A 16148-nucleotide genomic window follows, 5' to 3' on the forward strand; every position below is an offset into this window, starting at 1 on the left:
TGACAGGAAAAGACTGGGGGGGGCAGCAGGAGGCGCTGGGGGCGCCTCGAGGCGGACTGGGGGCAACTGGGAGGCGGGGGGAGGCCCAAGGGACTCCGGCAGAGGGGAACCTGCGGCTGCCCGGAGCCTCCCGCTGCCTCTCCCGGAAGCGCGGCTGCGGTACTTCCGGCAGAGGGCGCTGTGCCTGACGCACTTCCGGCGCGCCACGTCCAGCTTCCGGAGCGGCGGGACAGCCGGGAGGTGAGGGGGCGCGGGCCTCACCCCCCCGGGACCCCCTGACACCCCCCCCCGGACTCCCCTGGATCCCCCTGACCCTCCCCGGAATCGCCCCGGGCCTCTCTGACCTCCCCGCCCTCTCCGGGCCCCTCCGTGGATCCCCCATGACTCCCCCTGACCCTCTCGGACCCCTCCGGGCCCCTCTGACACCCCCCCGTGACGCCCCCCGGGCCCCTCTGTCCCCCCCTCGGGGCACCCTGTGACCCCCCCGACCCCCCTCTGGTCCCCTCCCTCCGGGCCGCTCTGGCCCCTCCCCCCTCCGGGGCCCCTCTGACACCACCATCCCCCGCCCTCTCCGGCCCCCTCCGGGACCCTCTGAACCCTCCCCGGGGCCCCCTGTGACACCCTTCTGACCCCCCCCGGGCCCCTCTGGCCCCCTCCTGCCCTCTCCGGGCCCCCCCCACGGGACTCTCCCTGGACCCTCCAGGACCCCCCCCGGCCTCCCTGACCCTCCCCTCCCCCGCAGGCCGCCATGACTCGCCACGGGAAGAACTGCACGGCCGGGGCCGTGTACACCTACCACGAGAAGAAGAAGGACACGGGTGGGTGGGAGGGGGCTGGGGGGGGGCGGGGGGGACGCAGGGGTATGGGGGGGCGGAGGGGGACAAGGGGCATCAGGGGGTGCAGGGGGGAGGGAGCGCTGGGGGGCCGATGCGGGGATGGGGAGTGGCATGCGGAGACACGGTGGGGGCGCAGGGGGGTGAGAGGTGGGCAGGGTGCTGGGGGCGGGGGTGGGCTGGGGGAGGGGCTGACGGCCCTGCCCCCCAGCGGCCTCGGGCTACGGGACGCAGCGGGTGCGCGTGGGGCGCGACGCCGTCAAGGACTTCGACTGCTGCTGCCTCTCACTGCAGCCCTGCCGGGACCCTGTCGTCACGTGAGGGCCCCCCCGGACCCCCCAAGCCCCCCCCACACCCCCTAATCCCTCCTCCCTCACCACCAACTCCCCACCCCCCCACCCCCACCCCCCGCCGATTTTTGGGGGCCCCCAGCCCCATCACCCTACCCCCAGGCCATCCCCCACCCCCCCCACTCTCAGGGCACCCCCTAGACCCCCTCTCCTCCCACCATTGGGCTCCCTCTCCCGGGGGTTTCCTTGGGTCCCCTTGTGACAGGTGGCGGGGAGGGGGGGTGTCCTTTCCCCTCCCCCTGCCCCTTTCCCGGGTTCAGGGGGCCCTGCCACCCCCGTGACCCACCCCCGGCCCCCCCCAGCCCTGACGGGTTCCTGTATGAGCGCGAGGCCATCGTGAGCTACCTGCTGCACCGCAAGGCTGAGATCGCGAGGCAGAGCAAGGTGGGGGCTGGGGGGGGCTGGGGGCCTGAGGGGGACCGGTAGTACTCCTGGGGCTCTAGGGGCAGACAGGGAGGCCGGGGTTGGGTGGGGGGTAGTCTGGGGAGGGCTGGGGGGGAGGGTGTGAGGGAGGCGGGGGGGGATCTGGGGGCGGGTCAGAGGGGGGCCAGGGGGAGTCGGGGGGATCTGGGAGCCTGGGGGACACCGGGGGGGGTGTCTGGGGGTAGTGGGGGGGGCCTCGTGGGGGTCTGGGAGTCGGGGGGGGGGGGCGGGGGATGGTTTCTGGGGGGCCTGGGAGGGGCTGGGGGGGCCAGGGTGGTCTGGGAGCCTTGGAGGGGGCCCAGGGGGGTGGGGGTGGTGTTGGGGGCAGGGCAGGAAGGATGGAGGATTTATGGCAGGGGGGGCCCTGAGGTGGGGCAAGGGGTGGGGATTTGGGGGATGGGGGAGGTTCTGGGGTTTGTGCGGGGCCGGTGTCCCCTCGGCACCCCTCTGACACCCCTGCCCCCCCCCCCAGGCCTACGAGCGGCAGCGGGCGCAGCAGCGGCGGGAGCAGGAGCAGCGGGGGCGGGCGGGGGCCGAGGCGGCGCTCAGGGGCTTCCTGCAGGCCGAGACCCCCCTGGGGGGGGCAGCGACCCCCGGTACGGGTGGGGGAGGGGCAGGGGTGGGGGGAAGGGGGCTACAAATGGGGGGGTACGGGGTGGGGGGTTTTGGGAGGGCTGTGGGTAGGAGTGGGCTTTGGGGGCAGGGGGAGCACTGGGCCCCCTGGGTGATGTGCTGCCCCCCCCCAGACCCTGCCCCGGGACCCTCCGGGACCCTCCCAAGCTTCTGGATCCCCTCACTGACCCCTGAGGCTGGAGCCGAACGCCTGCGCAAGCCTGTGAGTGCCCCACAGCGCGACCACCCCCTGCCCCACAACGGGACCCCTACCCCACGGCACAGCCCCCTGCCCCACATGGCCCCTCACGGCCCCGCAGCGCAGCCCCCTGAACCACAGCCAGGCCCCTAGCCCTACATTGGGGTCCCCCCACCCCACAGCACCTGCCCCACGACATCCCAGCCCCACACTGGGGACGCCCCACCGCACAGCAGGGTTCTCCCACCCCACAGCAGCGTTCCCCCACCTGACAGCACCTGCCCCATGGCATCTCAGCCCCACAGCGAGGTCCCCCCACCCCACAGCACTTGCCCCACAGCATACCAGCCCCACAGCGAGATCCCCCCACCCCACAGCACTTGCCCCACGGCATCCCAGCCCCCCGGTGGGGTCCCCCCACCCCAGAGCATCCTAGCCCCATGGCACATCATCAGTTTCTATGTCCTGGGTGGGATTTACACGGGGGGGTGGATGTCCCACACGAGTGCTGCCCGTGCCCACGGGGCACAGTGCGGCTGTGGGGTGCAGTGGGGCCATGGGGCACCCCCCAGCGCAGCCCTGCCCCCCAGGACAAGACGGTGCGGTGCCCCATGAGTGGGCGGCGGCTGCGGCTGGCGGACCTGGTGCCGGTGCGGTTCAGCGCAGCAGAGCCGGGGCTGCGGCGGGGGGAGCTGCTGGCGCGAGGGGAGCGCTATGTCTGCGCCGTCACCCGCGATGCCCTCAGCAACGCCACCCCCTGTGCCGTCCTGCGCCCCTCGTGAGTGCCCCTCAGGACCCCCAACTGCCCCCCCCCCCCCCCCCGGAAGGGCCCCCAACTGCCCCTCCTGGTGCTCCCAGCTTCTCCTTGGGATTCCCAACCACCCCCTGGGACCCCCAATTACACCTTGGGACCCCCAAATGCCCCCCTTCAGACCCACAACTGTCCCCCTGGGACCCCAATGCCCCCAAAGGGCCCCCAGCTTCCCCAACTGGGACTCCCAATTACCTCTTGGGACCCCCAGCTGCTGCCCAGGGCCCCCAAGTGACATCCCGGGAACCCCCAATTACCCTTTGGGAGCCCCAAATGTCCCCCTGGGATCCCCAGCTGCCCCTTGGGACTCCAAACTGCCCCCCCCCCCCCCCGTCCTGGACACTCAATTACCCCTTGGGACCCCCAGCTGCCACTCAGGGCCCCCAAGTGATGCCCTGGGACCCCTAACTACTCATTGGGACTGCCAAATGCTCCCCAGGAGTGCCAGTTACCACCCCGGGACCCCCAACTGCCACCTCAGGGTCCTTATCTGCCCCTCCCCCAGGGTCCCTGCTTGTTCCTGGGCCCCCAATTGCCCCCCAGGACCCTCAACTGCCCCCCCCCGGGCCCCCCAAGCACTGTTCCAGCCCCTGACTGCCCCCCATATGTGGGGCAGGGGGGCCGTGGTGACCCTGGACTGCGTTGAGCGCCTGATCCGGAAGGAGATGCGGGACCCCCTGACTGGGGACCCCCTGACAGAGGCAGACATCATCGTCCTGCAGCGGGTGGGTGGGGGAAGGATTTGGGGGTCCCAGGGTGGGGGAATTTGGGGGGGCTGGGGGGAACCAAATGGGGTGTGGGAAGGTTTTGAGGGGGTATCAAAAGTATATAGGAACTGGGGGGGGGTGTGTGTCTGGGAGGAGTTTTGGGGTGTGTGCTGGGCAAACTGGGGAGAGGAGGGGATCTGGGGGTCCTGGGAGGAGTTTGGGGGGGAGGGGGGTGTCAGTCCTAGGGGAAACTTGGGAGAGGTGGTGATCTAGGGGGTCCTTGGAGTGGGTTTGGGGGTGGCGGTGTCTCAGGGATCCATTGGGGGTGGAAGAATTGCGGGGGGGGGGAGGAGGAGGATAATTTGGCGTGATTGGGGGGGAGGGGGGGCTACCCCCTCACTCCCTCTTCCCACCCCCCCTTCAGGGTGGAACTGGCTTTGCTGGCTCTGGGGTCTGCCTGGAGGCGAAGAAGTCACGGCCGGTCATGCAGGCCTAGGGGGGGGGGGCCAGAATACCCCCAACACCCCTGGGGGGACACCCCAGAAAATACACCAGCACCTGCACCCCCCCCCCCCCCCCCAAAACATCCCTGGCAACACCCCGGGCCCGCCCAACTGTTGTCACCCCAAAATAAAATAGTTTTCCTCTCCATCCTCTCTTTATTTGGAGGGGCTCCATCGTGCGAACCCTGAAACGCCCCTGCCCTGCTGGGCCACATCTCGGCCGTTGCCCTTTTAAGAGCGGCTGGTCCCGCCCCTCGCCGGCTCAGCCAATGAGAACACATGACTGGTAAAACGTCAGTTTATTGGCAAGGGGTGGGGCATCCACAGGCACCACCCAATCATCTTTGGACAAAAATAAAGAGGGGCGGGGCCTCTGCCCCCCCCCCAATCTGGTACAAAAGGGGGGGCCCGGGGGGGGGCCCCGCAGCACGGGGTGGGGGAGAGGGGAAAAGCCCCCTCTTAGCATGGGGGAGGGGCAGCCCCAATACATGGGGGTGTCAGTTAAATGTGGGGAGGGGCTGCCCCTTTGCCCCCCTCTTTTTTTGCGCGTACCCCCCCCCCCCAAGTCCTTGTGCAAAGGGGGGACTCCCCCAATAAGACACTTATGGGGGGGCCCCCCCGGCTGTAGTGTTGGGGAGCAGTGGCCCCCTCCTTAACTGGGGGGGGGGAGGGGAAGGGGGAGTTTGGGGGCCCCCCCAACAAGCTTGGGGGGGTGCGCTCCCTCTGTTACCCCCTTCCCCGCCCACTCACCAGCCCCTCCCCTCCCTCTGGGGACCCTCAGTTTTTTTTGGGGGGGCCTGGGGGCTCTGAAGCACCCCCAATTATTTGGGGGGCCTCCTAAAGTTCATGCCCTCAACCCTGGTTTTGGGGACCCCTGATATCTTGGGGCACCCAAATTGGGGGGGGGGGGCAATAACGGTGCAAACCCCGCCCCCCCCCAATTTCACTTCATATCACGGTCAGAGGCAGCTGAGGTGGGCAGCTCCAGCCTCGGGGGCCGCCATTGTTCGGGGGGTCCCCCCCAGCTCAGAGGGGTCACTGGGGGTCCCCAGCCAGCAGGCGGGGGCGGGGCAAGTCCCCAAACATCTCGGTGCCGTCTCCCCCCCGCAGCGCCAGCGCCCGCATGGAGGCAGCGATTCGCTCCAGGTCTGGGGAGGCCTGGGGGGGCAGGGGGTCAGGACCCCCAACCCCCCCTGCACCCCCAGAACCCCCCCAAGTCATTCACACTCCCCTGCCATGGGGACACTCCAATAGCCAGCCCCACTGGGACACCCCCAGCCCCACAGGACACCACCCCCCCCATAGCCCCCCAGCCCTCCATAGCCCCCCCTGCCCCACAAGAGGCCCCAGTAACACCCCCAACCTGACAGCAGCACCCCCATAATCCCCCCAACCCCACAAAGACCCAAATAACCCCCCTAGCCCCACAGCAGCCCCCTCCCATAGCCCCATAACTGACCTAAATAACCCCCCAAGACCCCCTTAGCCCCCCCAGCCCCACAGAAGCACTCCCCAACCCTGTAAGTGACCCCAATAACCCACCAAAAACACCTATAGCCCCCCAGCCCATAAGTGACTCCAACAACCCGCCCCAGCCCCCCAGGACCCTCCCCATAGCCCCCCAAGAGCGCTCACTAGCCCTATAAATGACCCAAATAACGCACCCACCCCCAGAGCCAGCCCCCTTTAAGCTCTGTAAGACACCCCCCAGCCCCCCCACCTACCTTGTGCGCCGACCCATCGGCGGCGGGGGGCCGCGGGCCAGGGGGGGCACGCAGGGGCCAGGCAGGCACAGAGACGGGCAGGGAGCGAGCGTAGAGCGGGCCAGGGGGGGGTGGGGGGAGCCCGGTGGCCCCCTCCTCTGCAGGGCTGCCCTCTGTGGGGGGAGGGCAGGGGCACAGTCAGCACCCCCTGGGCCATGTGTGCCCCCTCCAGTGCTCAACATCCCCCAGTGCCCCCCCTCCCCCATCACCCCCATCTTCCTGTATCGCCACCATCCTCCTGTACCCCCATCCCCCCTAAACATTGCTTGCCCCACCTTTACCTCCCCCATCCCCCTAGTTGCCCCCCACCCCCACCCCACCGTCGGGGCTGTCGGGGTCAGAGTCGGGGCTCGGCTCCTCCTCAGGGCCCGGCCAGTCCTCGTCCATCAGGAACAGCCCTGGGGAGGGGGGGTGGGGTCAGGGGGGCACAGGGGGGTCGGGCAGGAGCTCAGGCCACCCCCCACCCCTAAACATCCTCCCAACGTCCCCCCTGTATCCTATCCCCCCCATATCTCCCCCCAATTCCCCATCGTCCCCCACTCCCTCTGTGTCGTGCCCCTGCAGCACCCCCAAACCCATCAGCTTCCACTCCCAGAGCCCCCCCCCCGGGCCTCCCCCCCCCCCCGGTGTATCCCCCACCAAGCCATCACCCCCTGCGTCCCCCTCCCCAGAGCCCCATCCACCCCATGCCCACCCAAAGCCCCTACCCCCCCATGTCGCCCAGACACCCTATCCCCCCCAGAGCTCCTCCCGCCCCCCATTCCCCCAGAGCCCCCCTGACAGGTGCCACAGAGCCCCACCCCCCCATGTCCCTCAGACCCGCGCGTGTCCCATCCCCTCCAGAACCCCACATTCCCCCAAGGCCACCCGGAGCCCCCCCCTCACCGGTGGCATCGCTGGGGGCCGCGCTCCTCCTGCCCCCCCCCGCCAGGGGCTGCCGGGGCCGGGCCGGGCCGGGGGCGGGGGGGGCCGCTGGGCGCGGAGGGGCGGCAGCGGGGGGGAGCGGCGCGGCGGGGGGAGGGGCGGCGGGGGGAGGGGCCCCGGCCAGGGCCCGGTGCGCGGCCGCGATGTCGGGCAGGAAGCGGCGGGCGGCGGCCCCCAGCGCGCCGGGGCCGTGGTGGGCGTAGGCGCGGGGCCCCCCCACGCCCCCCCAGGCCGTCAGCAGCACCACCTCGGCCCCCGTGGCCCCCCGGTACCCCTCGGCCGCCGCCACCAGCGCGGCCCAGCGCTCCCGCTGCCCCTCCCCCATCGGCGCCGCCCACATCAGCCTGGGGGGGATCGGGCCGTGGAAGGCCTGAGGGGGGTCCGGGGGGGGGTCCCGGGAAGGGAGGTCGGGCCTGGAGGGGCCCGGGGAGGGGGGCCGGGCCTGGGGGGGTCCCGGGGGGTCTCGGGTCTAAGGGAGGCCCCCGGGAGGGACCTCAGGCCCGGGGGGGGGGGGGAGGTGGTGGGCCTAAGGGGTGTCGGGGGGGTGTCGGGCCTAGTGGTCCGGGGGGGAAATGGGGGGGGGGGGGGTCCCGGACCCGGCCAGGGAACCCGGGGGGGTTCCCGGGCCTGGCGGGGGGGTCCCGGGGGGGAGGGGTCCCGGCTCCGCCGCGCCGCCGGAGCCTCTCAGCGCCCCGGCCCGCCCCGCCAAGATGGCGGGGCCGGAAGAGGAGGGGACGGAAGAGGTGAGACCGGAAGGGGCGAGACCGGAAGGGGCGGGGGAGTACTGGCTGGCCGGGCGGGGGCGGGGTCACGAGTGGGGCGGGGCTATAGAGGGGGCGGAGCCGACGCTGCCCTGCGGTAGGACTGGGCCGGAACGAGGCGGGGCCGGAAGCGGAAAGAGCTGGGCATCTGGCGGAAGCGGAAGCGGCGTGCGGAGATGGAGGAGGTGGCGGCGGGCGGCAGGGTGAGGCCGCGCCCGTGTGACCCCCCCGCGCCCCCGTGACCCCGCCGCGCCCAGCTCCCCCCCCGTGGTGGCATCCCCCGGAGAGCCCCGCCGATGCTGGCCGTGGGGGTGGCACCAGGGTGCCCCGGTGGCGGTGACAGCGCGGGGGTACAGTGACCCCTGGGGGGGCCCGGCGGGGGCGGGCGGTGCCGGTGACCCCGGGGGTGGCACTGATGGGGTGTGTGTCCCCCGGAGCCCCCCCGGTGTCCCCAGCTGCTGGTGACCGGGGCGGCAGTGACAGGGGTGTGTGTCTCCCAGTGTCCCCGAATGTCACTACGGGGTGTCGTCTCCCCCGGTGTGTCCCCGGGTGTCACTGTCGGGGTGTGCCCCCCCCCCCCCCCCCCCCCGGTGTGCCCGGGTGTCCCTGACGGGATGGCTTCCCCCGTGTCCCACCCCGCTGTCCCCGGGTGTCACTGACGGGGTGAACCCCCCTCCCCGGTGTGTGTGTGTGTGTCCCGGAGTCCCCGCAGGTGCTGCTGGAGGTGACAGGCGTCTCCATCCACACCGGCCTGCAGCCCCTCCCCCCCCGCGACGGTCTGCTACGGGGGCGGCTTCGTGTGCTGCAGGCAGTGGGTGCTGGGGGCACTGGGAAAGACTGGGAGGGAACTGGGAAAGATGGGGGTACTGAGGGGCACTGAAAGGGGTCTGGGAGCGACTGAGAGTATTGGAAGGGACTGGGAGGCACTGGGTGGGGGCTTGGGGGCACTGGGAGGGACTGCGAGGGGACTGCAGGGTGCTGGGAGGGGCTGGGGGGCACTGGGAGGGGGCTGGAGGGCACTGGGAGGGGACTGGGGGCACTGGGAGGGGGCTGGGGGGCACTGGGAGGGGACTGGGGGCACTGGGAGGGGACTGGGGGCACTGGGAGGGACTGCAGGGCTCTGGGAGGGGCTGGGGGGCAGGTAGCGAGCTCTAAGTGATATTAGTGGTTAGTACTGGTATGTATTGGTTTATACTGGTTTGTACCGGTATTGGCTAGGTTGATGATACAGTGTTGGAATGGGAACCCTTGGAAAAGCCGTGGGACCTCTCTGATAACGCCGTGAGTACCAATGACCCCCCACCCCCCCAGCCCAGACCCCCATTGTGGCCCCCCTTAACCTTGTGCCCGCCCCTGCACCCCATGCTGCCCCCCCTGCTGTGCCCCGACCTTGTGCCCCCTCCCCGTGCCCCCCTGACCTTGTGTCCCCCCCACGCCCCCCAGGCTGCCCCCCCTGAGGAGGAAGAGGAGCTGCTGGACCCCGGCTATGAACCGGACTGGGCCGTGCTCAGCCCCCCCCGGCCCCGGCCCCAGCCCCCTGGTACTGCGGGGGAGGGGGCATAGGGAGCAAAGGGGGGTGCGGGGAGCAGAGGGGGGGCTCGGGGAGCACGGGGTGGGGATACTGAGCGGTGTGGAAATACAGGGGGATGGGGGTACATGGGGGATTTGGGGGGGTCCCTGGGGGATTTGGGGGGGGACTGGAAAAGATTTGGGGGGGATCTGGAGGGGATTGGAGGGAATGGGGGGGGGGCATGGGGGACGGGGGGGTCTGGAGGAGATTTGGGGGGGCACATGAGGAATTTGGGGGGACCGTGAGAGATTTGGAGGGGGCTGGAGGGGCTTCGGGAGGTAGGAGCGGGTTTGGAGGGGTCATGGGGTATCTGGGGGGGGTGGAGAAGATTTGGGGGGGCATGGGGGATTGGGGGGGCTGGAGGGGATTTGGGAGGGCCCTGTGGGTTTTATGGGGGGCTTTGGGAGCCAAGGGGGCCACGCTGGGGGATTTGGGGTTGAGCAGTGAGATATTCGGGGGCTGAGGGGGGACACGCTGGGGGACTGGGGGAACACACAGGGGTCCCCCCTGTGGTTGGGGGCCCCTGGTGGCGGTGGGCAGTGACAGGGTCCCCCAGGCTGGCGGGAGGGGTTCCGCCTGGCGCTGGGGGAGCTGCGGGGGCTGCGCCGGAGCCCCCCCGGGCTGCGCCGCCCCTTCCTGGTGCTGCTGCCGCGCCGGGGGCCCTGCCCCCCCCCGCTGCACTTCCCACGGGGGGGGGCCCGCCTGCTGCTGCGCCTGCTGGCACCTCGCCTGCGCCCGTGAGTCCCAGCGACCCCCCCGTCCCAGGGACACCCCCCCCCCAGAACCCCACGAGCCCCCAGGACCCCCCCACATCCTAGGGACCCCCCCCCCCATCCCAGAGACCCCTCCCTTCCCAGGGAACCCCAGTCCCCTAGGACCTGCCCCCCCCCCCCCATCCCAGGGACACCCCCCCCAAAACCCCAGGGCCTCCCCAGTCACAGGGCCCCCCCAATGGCCCCCCCCAATCCCAGAGGTGCCTCAGGATCCCCCCGAGTCACACACACACCTAAACCCTCAGTACACCCCCCCTGAGGGGTCCCCCCATTCCCAGAGCCCCCCCACAAAGCTCCTAGGACCCCTTGCTCAAGTTTTCACCTCTCCCATGCCCCCCCCCCAAATTCCAGGGACCCCCTGGGAGCCCCCCTATTCTAGAGAAGCCCCTGTGCACTCCCAGACGCCCCCCGAACCCCACCAACCCCAGACACACAGCCCCTAATCACAAGGGCCCCCCCACCTCGCTGCCCCCCCCAGGTGCCCACGGGACCCCCGCTTGCTGCTGGTGACAACCTCCAATGACCCGGAGCCCGACTCCCCCCCACAGCCCCCCTCCCCCAGCCTCGTCAGTGTGAGTGATCCCCCCCTGCATCCCTGGGTCCGGGGGGGTCCGAGGGGGGTGGAGTTCTGGATGGGGTCGTGTGTGGGGGGGGAGGGGGTCCAGGTTGGAGTGGGAGTTATAGGGAGGGTCCAGGGGGCTGTGGGGATTTCAGGGGGGTCCTGGGAGCTGTGAGGGTCCTGGAGGGAGGGGGGGGGGGCTGGGGGGGGGGGGCTGAGGGCTGTGGAGATCTGGGGGGGATCCTGAAGGATGGGGGGGGCCGGGGGGGCTGTAGAGATCTGCGGAGGGTCGGGGGGGGGGGCGGGTCTTCGGGGCTGTGGAGATCTGGGGGAGGATCCTGGAGGCTGTGGAGGTCCCGGGGGGGGTAGGGGGGGTCCTGGGGATTGTGGGGGTTTAGGGGGTCGTCCTGGGGAGGGTAACAGAGGGTGGGGGAGTCCTGGGGGGAGTCGGGGGGTCCCACGGGTCCAGGAGCCCACGCCGCCTCCTCCCCCCAGCGCCTGTTGCAGGGCCCCTACGCTGCCACGCTGGGGGGGCTGAGCCGGCTGCTGGGGGGGGCGCGGGGCCTCGGCCCCCCCGGGGCGGAGGGGGAGGAGCCGGAGCCGGAGCCGCCCTTCGAGGTCATCGCCTGTGTGAGTGGGGGAGGGGGGTGGGTCAGGGGCGGGGCCTTGTCTGGGGGGTGGGGCGTGGTCTGGGGGCGGAGCCTGGTCGGGGGGGGCCTCATTCGGGGACAGTCTGGGACCTGATTGTGGGTGGGGCTTGGCTTGGGGGCTGGGTGGGGGGCGGGGCCTGATTCAGGAGGGCGGGGGCTGACTGGAGAGGCCTGGGGATGGGGCCATGTTGGGGCGTGGCCTGAGGAGCTCCCCCTCCCCCCCAGGTGACGCTGGGTCCCCGCCCCACCCCCCCGCGGGGCCCCCCAGTGACACCAGCCGAGTGGGGGCGGAGCCACGACGCCGAGGGGCGGAGCCTGGACCCGGAGGGGCTGCGGCAGCGGGTGTTCCGCGGGGTGAGAGGGGGAGGGGGAAGGGCTATGGGGGTGGGGCTGAGAGGGGGTGGGGCTGTGGGATGGGTGAGTAGGGCTGTGGGGAAGGGGTGGGGCTCTGGGGTGGGGATGGGTGGGCGGGGCTCTGGGGAAGGGGTGGGGCTGTGGGGGCAGGGTTTAAGGGGGAGAGGCTATGGGGCACGGCTATGGGGAAGGAGCGGGGCTATTGGGGGGCTGTAGGGAGGGGGCGGGGCTGAGGGGCTAGCTGGTGTGGTTGGTGCTGGGGTCACCCATGTCACCATGAAAGTGAAGAGGTGGGGCATTTTCATGGGGGCGGGGCCTCTGGTGGGGGCGGGGCCTAATGCCCCCATCCCCCCAGGGGCTGAGCCCCGAGGTGCGGCTGCAGGGGTGGCGCTGGCTGCTGGGGCTGCCGGAGAGGGGGCTTGACCCCCGTGAGCGGGCCCGGAGGTAAGGGGGGGGGCGGGGGGGCTACGGAGGGATAGGGGGGCATTTTACAACATGGGGGGGCTTGGGAGGGGGCTTGGGGGACACTGGACAGGATTTGGGGGCCTCAGGGGGGTTGGGGGCTGGGGGTGTTAGGGGACTCGGGGGGTCACTGGGGGGCTCTGGTAGGGTTTCGGGGGCTAGGGAGGATCTGGGGGGGCACTGAGGTGGTTTGAGGGGCTGGGGCTGAAGGGGGGTGTGTCTCGGGGGGAGTCTCAGGGGCTCCAGGGATGTCTTGGGGGGCTGGGTCGGGGGGAGCGTGCAGGTGACGCGGGTGCCGCAGGGACGACTATTTCCGCATGAAGCTGCAGTGGCGCTCGCTCAGCCCCGGCCAGCAGCGCCGCAACCGCCCCCTGCGCCGCGCGCGGCACCGCCTTGGTGAGCCCCACGGCCGCCCCACGGCTGCCCCACAGAGCCCTCCAGCCAGCCTCGCTACCCCCCACAAACTGTGCCACAGACCCCCAACCTTCCCCGCAGCCACTGTATTGCCCCCCCAACCTGCTCCATGACACCCTGCCGTTGCCCCTTGGCCACTCCATTGCCCCACATGTGCCTTAGGACACCCCAAACCCACCCCACAGCCACTTCGTTGCCCCCCAGGTGCCCCATGGCACCCCAAACTTGCTCCACAGCCACTCCATTGCCCCCCCACCTGCCCCATGACACCTGAAGCATGCCCCACAGCCACTCTGTTGCCCTGCAGCTGCCCCATAGACACCCCCAATCTGCATCACGCTCCCCACCCTACCCCACAGCCACTTCATTGCCCCATCTGCCCCAAGACACCCCAAACCTGCCCCATGACACCCCAAACTTGCCCTACAGCCACTCCATTGCCCCCCCACCTGCCCCATGACACCCCAAACCTGCCCCGTGGAGGCTCCGTTGCCCCCCTACCTGCCCCATGACACCCCAAATTTGCCCCATGGCCACTCCATTGCCCCCCCACCTGCACCATGACACCCCAAACCTGCCCCACAGCCACTCTGTTGCCCCCGTACCTGCCCCATGACACCCCAAATTTGCCCCATGGCCATTCCATTGCCCCCCCACCTGCACCATGACACCCCAAACCTGCCCCACCCCATTGTGCCCTCAAGCTGCCCCACAGCCCCCCCATCGCTGACCCAGCCACCTGTGCTCCCAGAGCGGGACCTGGCACGGCGTCACCCTGATGCCACCGACGCTGAGCGGGCACTGATGCATGATGTGCTCATGACCTACTGCATGTACCACTTCGACCTGGGTGAGGGGGGCCCGGGGGGGCCTTGGGAGGGCTTAGGGGAGTCTGAGTGTCCCTGAGAGGTCTTTCAGGGGTTGTACAGTCCCAGGGAGTCTCTGGGGGCATCCTGTGCTGTGCCCAGGGGGGTCTTGGGAAGTTCTGGGGGGTCCCTAAAGGTGTGTTGGGGTCCCGGGGGTGTCCTGGGGATCTTGGAGCACCTCTGGGGGAGGGGCATGGGGGTAACTGAGGGGGTTTTGGGCTACCGGGGGGGTCCCTGAACATCGTGGAGTACCCCGGGGGGGGGGGCATGAGGGTCACTGAGGGGGTTTTGAGGTCGCAGGGTATCATGGAGCACCCCTTGGGGGGCCCATGGGGGTCACTGAGGGGGTCCTGGGGTCCCTGGGGGTCCTTGACTCCCTCTGGGGGGGGGGCGGCAAGGGGGTCACTGAGGGGGTCTTGGGGTCCCAGGGGGATTCCTGGGGATCACTGAGGGAGGTTTGGGGTCCCCAAGGGGTTGGGGGGTTCTCAGGGGGGCTGTGGGGAGCTCGGGGCTGGGTGTCCTTGGGAGGCTTCTGGGGGTCCCTGGTCATGGGGGCTGGTTCTGGGAGGTCCCGGAGAGGGTGGGAGCGTCCCAGGGATGTTCCTGGGAGATTTGTGGGGTGTTCCTGAGGGTGCCCAGGGGATTTTAGGGGACCCTGTAGGAGTCTCGGTGAGTTTGGGGGGGCTCCAAGGGGGTCTCAGGGGTTTGGGGGTGACGCTCTGCCCAACCTGCCCCCCCCAGGGTACGTGCGGGGGATGAGCGAGGTGCTCGCCCCCCTCCTGGCCATCACCCCAGATGAGGTCGAGGCCTTTTGGGGGTTCTGCAGCATCATGGAGATGGTGGTGAGGGGGGGGGGCACCTCAGGAGCGGGGCATCCCGGAGCTGAGGGGTCCTGGGGGAGGGAAGGGGGAGAGAGACCCCATAGCGGAGGGGTGGGGGTGGGACCCCTAGTTTGGGGGCATTTTCAGAGTAGGGGAATTTTAAAGCGTGAAAAGGGGGGGGTGAAATGGGGGGGGGGGTGGGGGATTGAGGGAGGCGTGGAAATGGAGGGACCCCAAAAGGGGGGGGGGGGGGGGGCTTAAAATGGGAGCGTGGGAAGGAAGGGGGTGGGCGCATGGAAGCGGGGGTTATGGGGTGGTGAACAAGGGGTGACCCCAAATTGGGGAGGGATCCAGGCTGGGGGGGAGCTACAATGGGAGCTGTGTGAAAGGGGGGGGCTGAAATGGGGGGAGGGGTGGGTTGGGGGTGGGGAGTGAAATGGGGGGGACCCCAAAGTGGGGAGAGTGAGAAGCAGGGGGAAGGATGGGGACCCCACAAAGTGCCTTGAAGGGGGCTTGGGCTGCCTGTGGGGAGGGTTTAGGGGTTTGGGATATTTGGGGGTGCCCCGGGGGTGCCCCATTTTTACTCCCCTCCCCCCCCCTTTTTTTGCCTCCCCCCCAGGGGAGCAACTTCGGGCCAAGCCGGGAGGGGCTGAAGCGGCAACTGGGGCAACTGGGGCAGCTGCTACGGGTGCTGGAGCCCACCCTGTGCGACCGCCTGGGTGGGTACCCCAAAACCAGCTTGGGGGGTGTCCATGACTCCCTGCACCCCAAACCGGGGTGAGGGGGGGCACCCCGAAACCAACTCTCTGGGGGTACATGGCCCCCTCTGAAGCCAAAACAGGGGGGGGAGCCCCCCCCACATTAACTTTTGGGGGGGTATATGGCAACCTGGCACCCCAAAATGAGGAGGGGGCACCCCAAAGCCAGCTCCCGGTGGGGTACATGCCCCCCAGCACCCTGCTGCCATGGTAACGCCCCCCCGCCCCCCCCAGAGGCCGGGGGCACCCTGGGGCGCTGCTCGCGGTGGCTCCAGCTCCGGTTCCAGCCCCAGGTTGGGCTGCAGGGGACCCTGCGGCTGTGGGAGGTACGGGGGGGGGGTCACAGGGACATGGGGGGACAGGGGGGCCTAGGGGGTCACGGGGTCATGGGGCCATGGGGGATCAGAGGGACATGGGGGGATGTGGGGTACACGGGGGGTCGCAGGGACACGGGGGTCACAGGTACCTGGGGGACACGGGGGGTCACAGGGGTGGGGGGACACAGGGCTATAGGGGGATGTGGGGATGAGGGGGGTATGAGGGGACACGGGGGACACAGGGACAACATGGGGGGAGGTGGGGGACAGGGAGGAGGGCTGACAGGGGACACAGGGGGACGTGGGGAGACAGGGGTATGGGGGATACGGGGAGGACCCTGGGGACGTGGGGTGACAGGCATTTGGGGACACGGGGGGGGGGGCATGGGGGCAGTGGGAGCACAGGGGGGCAGGGGCTGGGGGACATGGGGGGGTGGGGTCCCCAGGGTGTCCCCATGTCCCCAGGTGCTGTGGACGGGGCTGCCCTGCCCCAACTTCCACCTGCTGCTGAGCTGCGCCCTGCTGGGGGGGGCTGGGGGGGCGTCCCCCCCCAGCAGGGACCCCCCCTGGGGACAGTGAGGGGGACACCGGCAGGGACAGTGATGAGGACAGCGAGAGGACACGGATGAGGACAGCGACGAGGTGGGGGGGGGGGGGCAGGGGACCTGTGGGGAGTGGGGACGGACACTGGGGAGGGGACACCCTGGGGGAGGGTGGT

The 16148-nt window shown here is 70.5% G+C and overlaps 3 protein-coding genes across 7 annotated transcripts in view; 2 read left to right on the forward strand and 1 right to left on the reverse strand.

Moving 5' to 3' along the window:
- Positions 1-16148, forward strand: part of NOSIP (nitric oxide synthase interacting protein) — a 25903-nt gene continuing 9755 nt past the window's right edge. The window contains exons 1-10 of one of the 3 annotated variants that reach the window (XM_080411705.1): positions 1-240; positions 743-818; positions 1045-1150; positions 1486-1567; positions 2079-2202; positions 2353-2441; positions 3008-3195; positions 3845-3953; positions 4360-4432; positions 4464-4513. In XM_080411705.1, the coding sequence (XP_080267831.1) occupies positions 749-818; positions 1045-1150; positions 1486-1567; positions 2079-2202; positions 2353-2441; positions 3008-3195; positions 3845-3953; positions 4360-4431 (840 nt within the window). In that variant the 5' untranslated portion in view covers positions 1-240; positions 743-748 and the 3' untranslated portion in view covers position 4432; positions 4464-4513. Of the gene's footprint in view, positions 241-742; positions 819-1044; positions 1151-1485; positions 1568-2078; positions 2203-2352; positions 2442-3007; positions 3196-3844; positions 3954-4359; positions 4514-16148 lie in introns of those variants that run through there. The other 2 variants (XM_080411706.1, XM_080411704.1) reach the window with 2 other exon arrangements.
- AKT1S1 (AKT1 substrate 1) lies at positions 4723-7850 on the reverse strand. 2 transcript variants are annotated; one of them, XM_080411708.1, is made up of 4 exons: positions 7087-7843; positions 6522-6599; positions 6163-6314; positions 4723-5596 (listed from the first exon to the last, which is right to left on the reverse strand). In XM_080411708.1, the coding sequence occupies exons 1-4, from the start codon at positions 7463-7465 to the stop codon at positions 5474-5476; spliced, it is 732 nt and encodes a 243-aa protein (XP_080267834.1). In that variant the 5' UTR covers positions 7466-7843; the 3' UTR covers positions 4723-5473. The 2 variants fall into 2 exon arrangements, with proteins under 2 accessions (XP_080267834.1, XP_080267835.1); XM_080411709.1 differs by lacking the exon at positions 6522-6599 and having other exon boundaries at positions 7087-7850.
- On the forward strand, positions 7975-16067 carry LOC308057645 (TBC1 domain family member 17-like). 2 transcript variants are annotated; one of them, XM_080411702.1, is made up of 15 exons: positions 7975-8089; positions 8599-8697; positions 9105-9167; positions 9330-9426; positions 10013-10193; positions 10708-10801; positions 11284-11418; positions 11664-11792; positions 12148-12236; positions 12556-12650; positions 13420-13518; positions 14276-14376; positions 14975-15074; positions 15348-15439; positions 15896-16067. In XM_080411702.1, exons 1-15 carry the CDS (start codon positions 8063-8065, stop codon positions 16007-16009), a joined length of 1515 nt encoding a protein of 504 aa, XP_080267828.1. In that variant the 5' UTR covers positions 7975-8062; the 3' UTR covers positions 16010-16067. The 2 variants fall into 2 exon arrangements, with proteins under 2 accessions (XP_080267828.1, XP_080267829.1); XM_080411703.1 differs by having other exon boundaries at positions 11296-11418.

Source organism: Falco punctatus (genome assembly GCF_963210335.1).
Source record: "Falco punctatus genome assembly, contig: scaffold_230, whole genome shotgun sequence".
NCBI classification, from domain to species: domain Eukaryota; kingdom Metazoa; phylum Chordata; class Aves; order Falconiformes; family Falconidae; genus Falco; species Falco punctatus.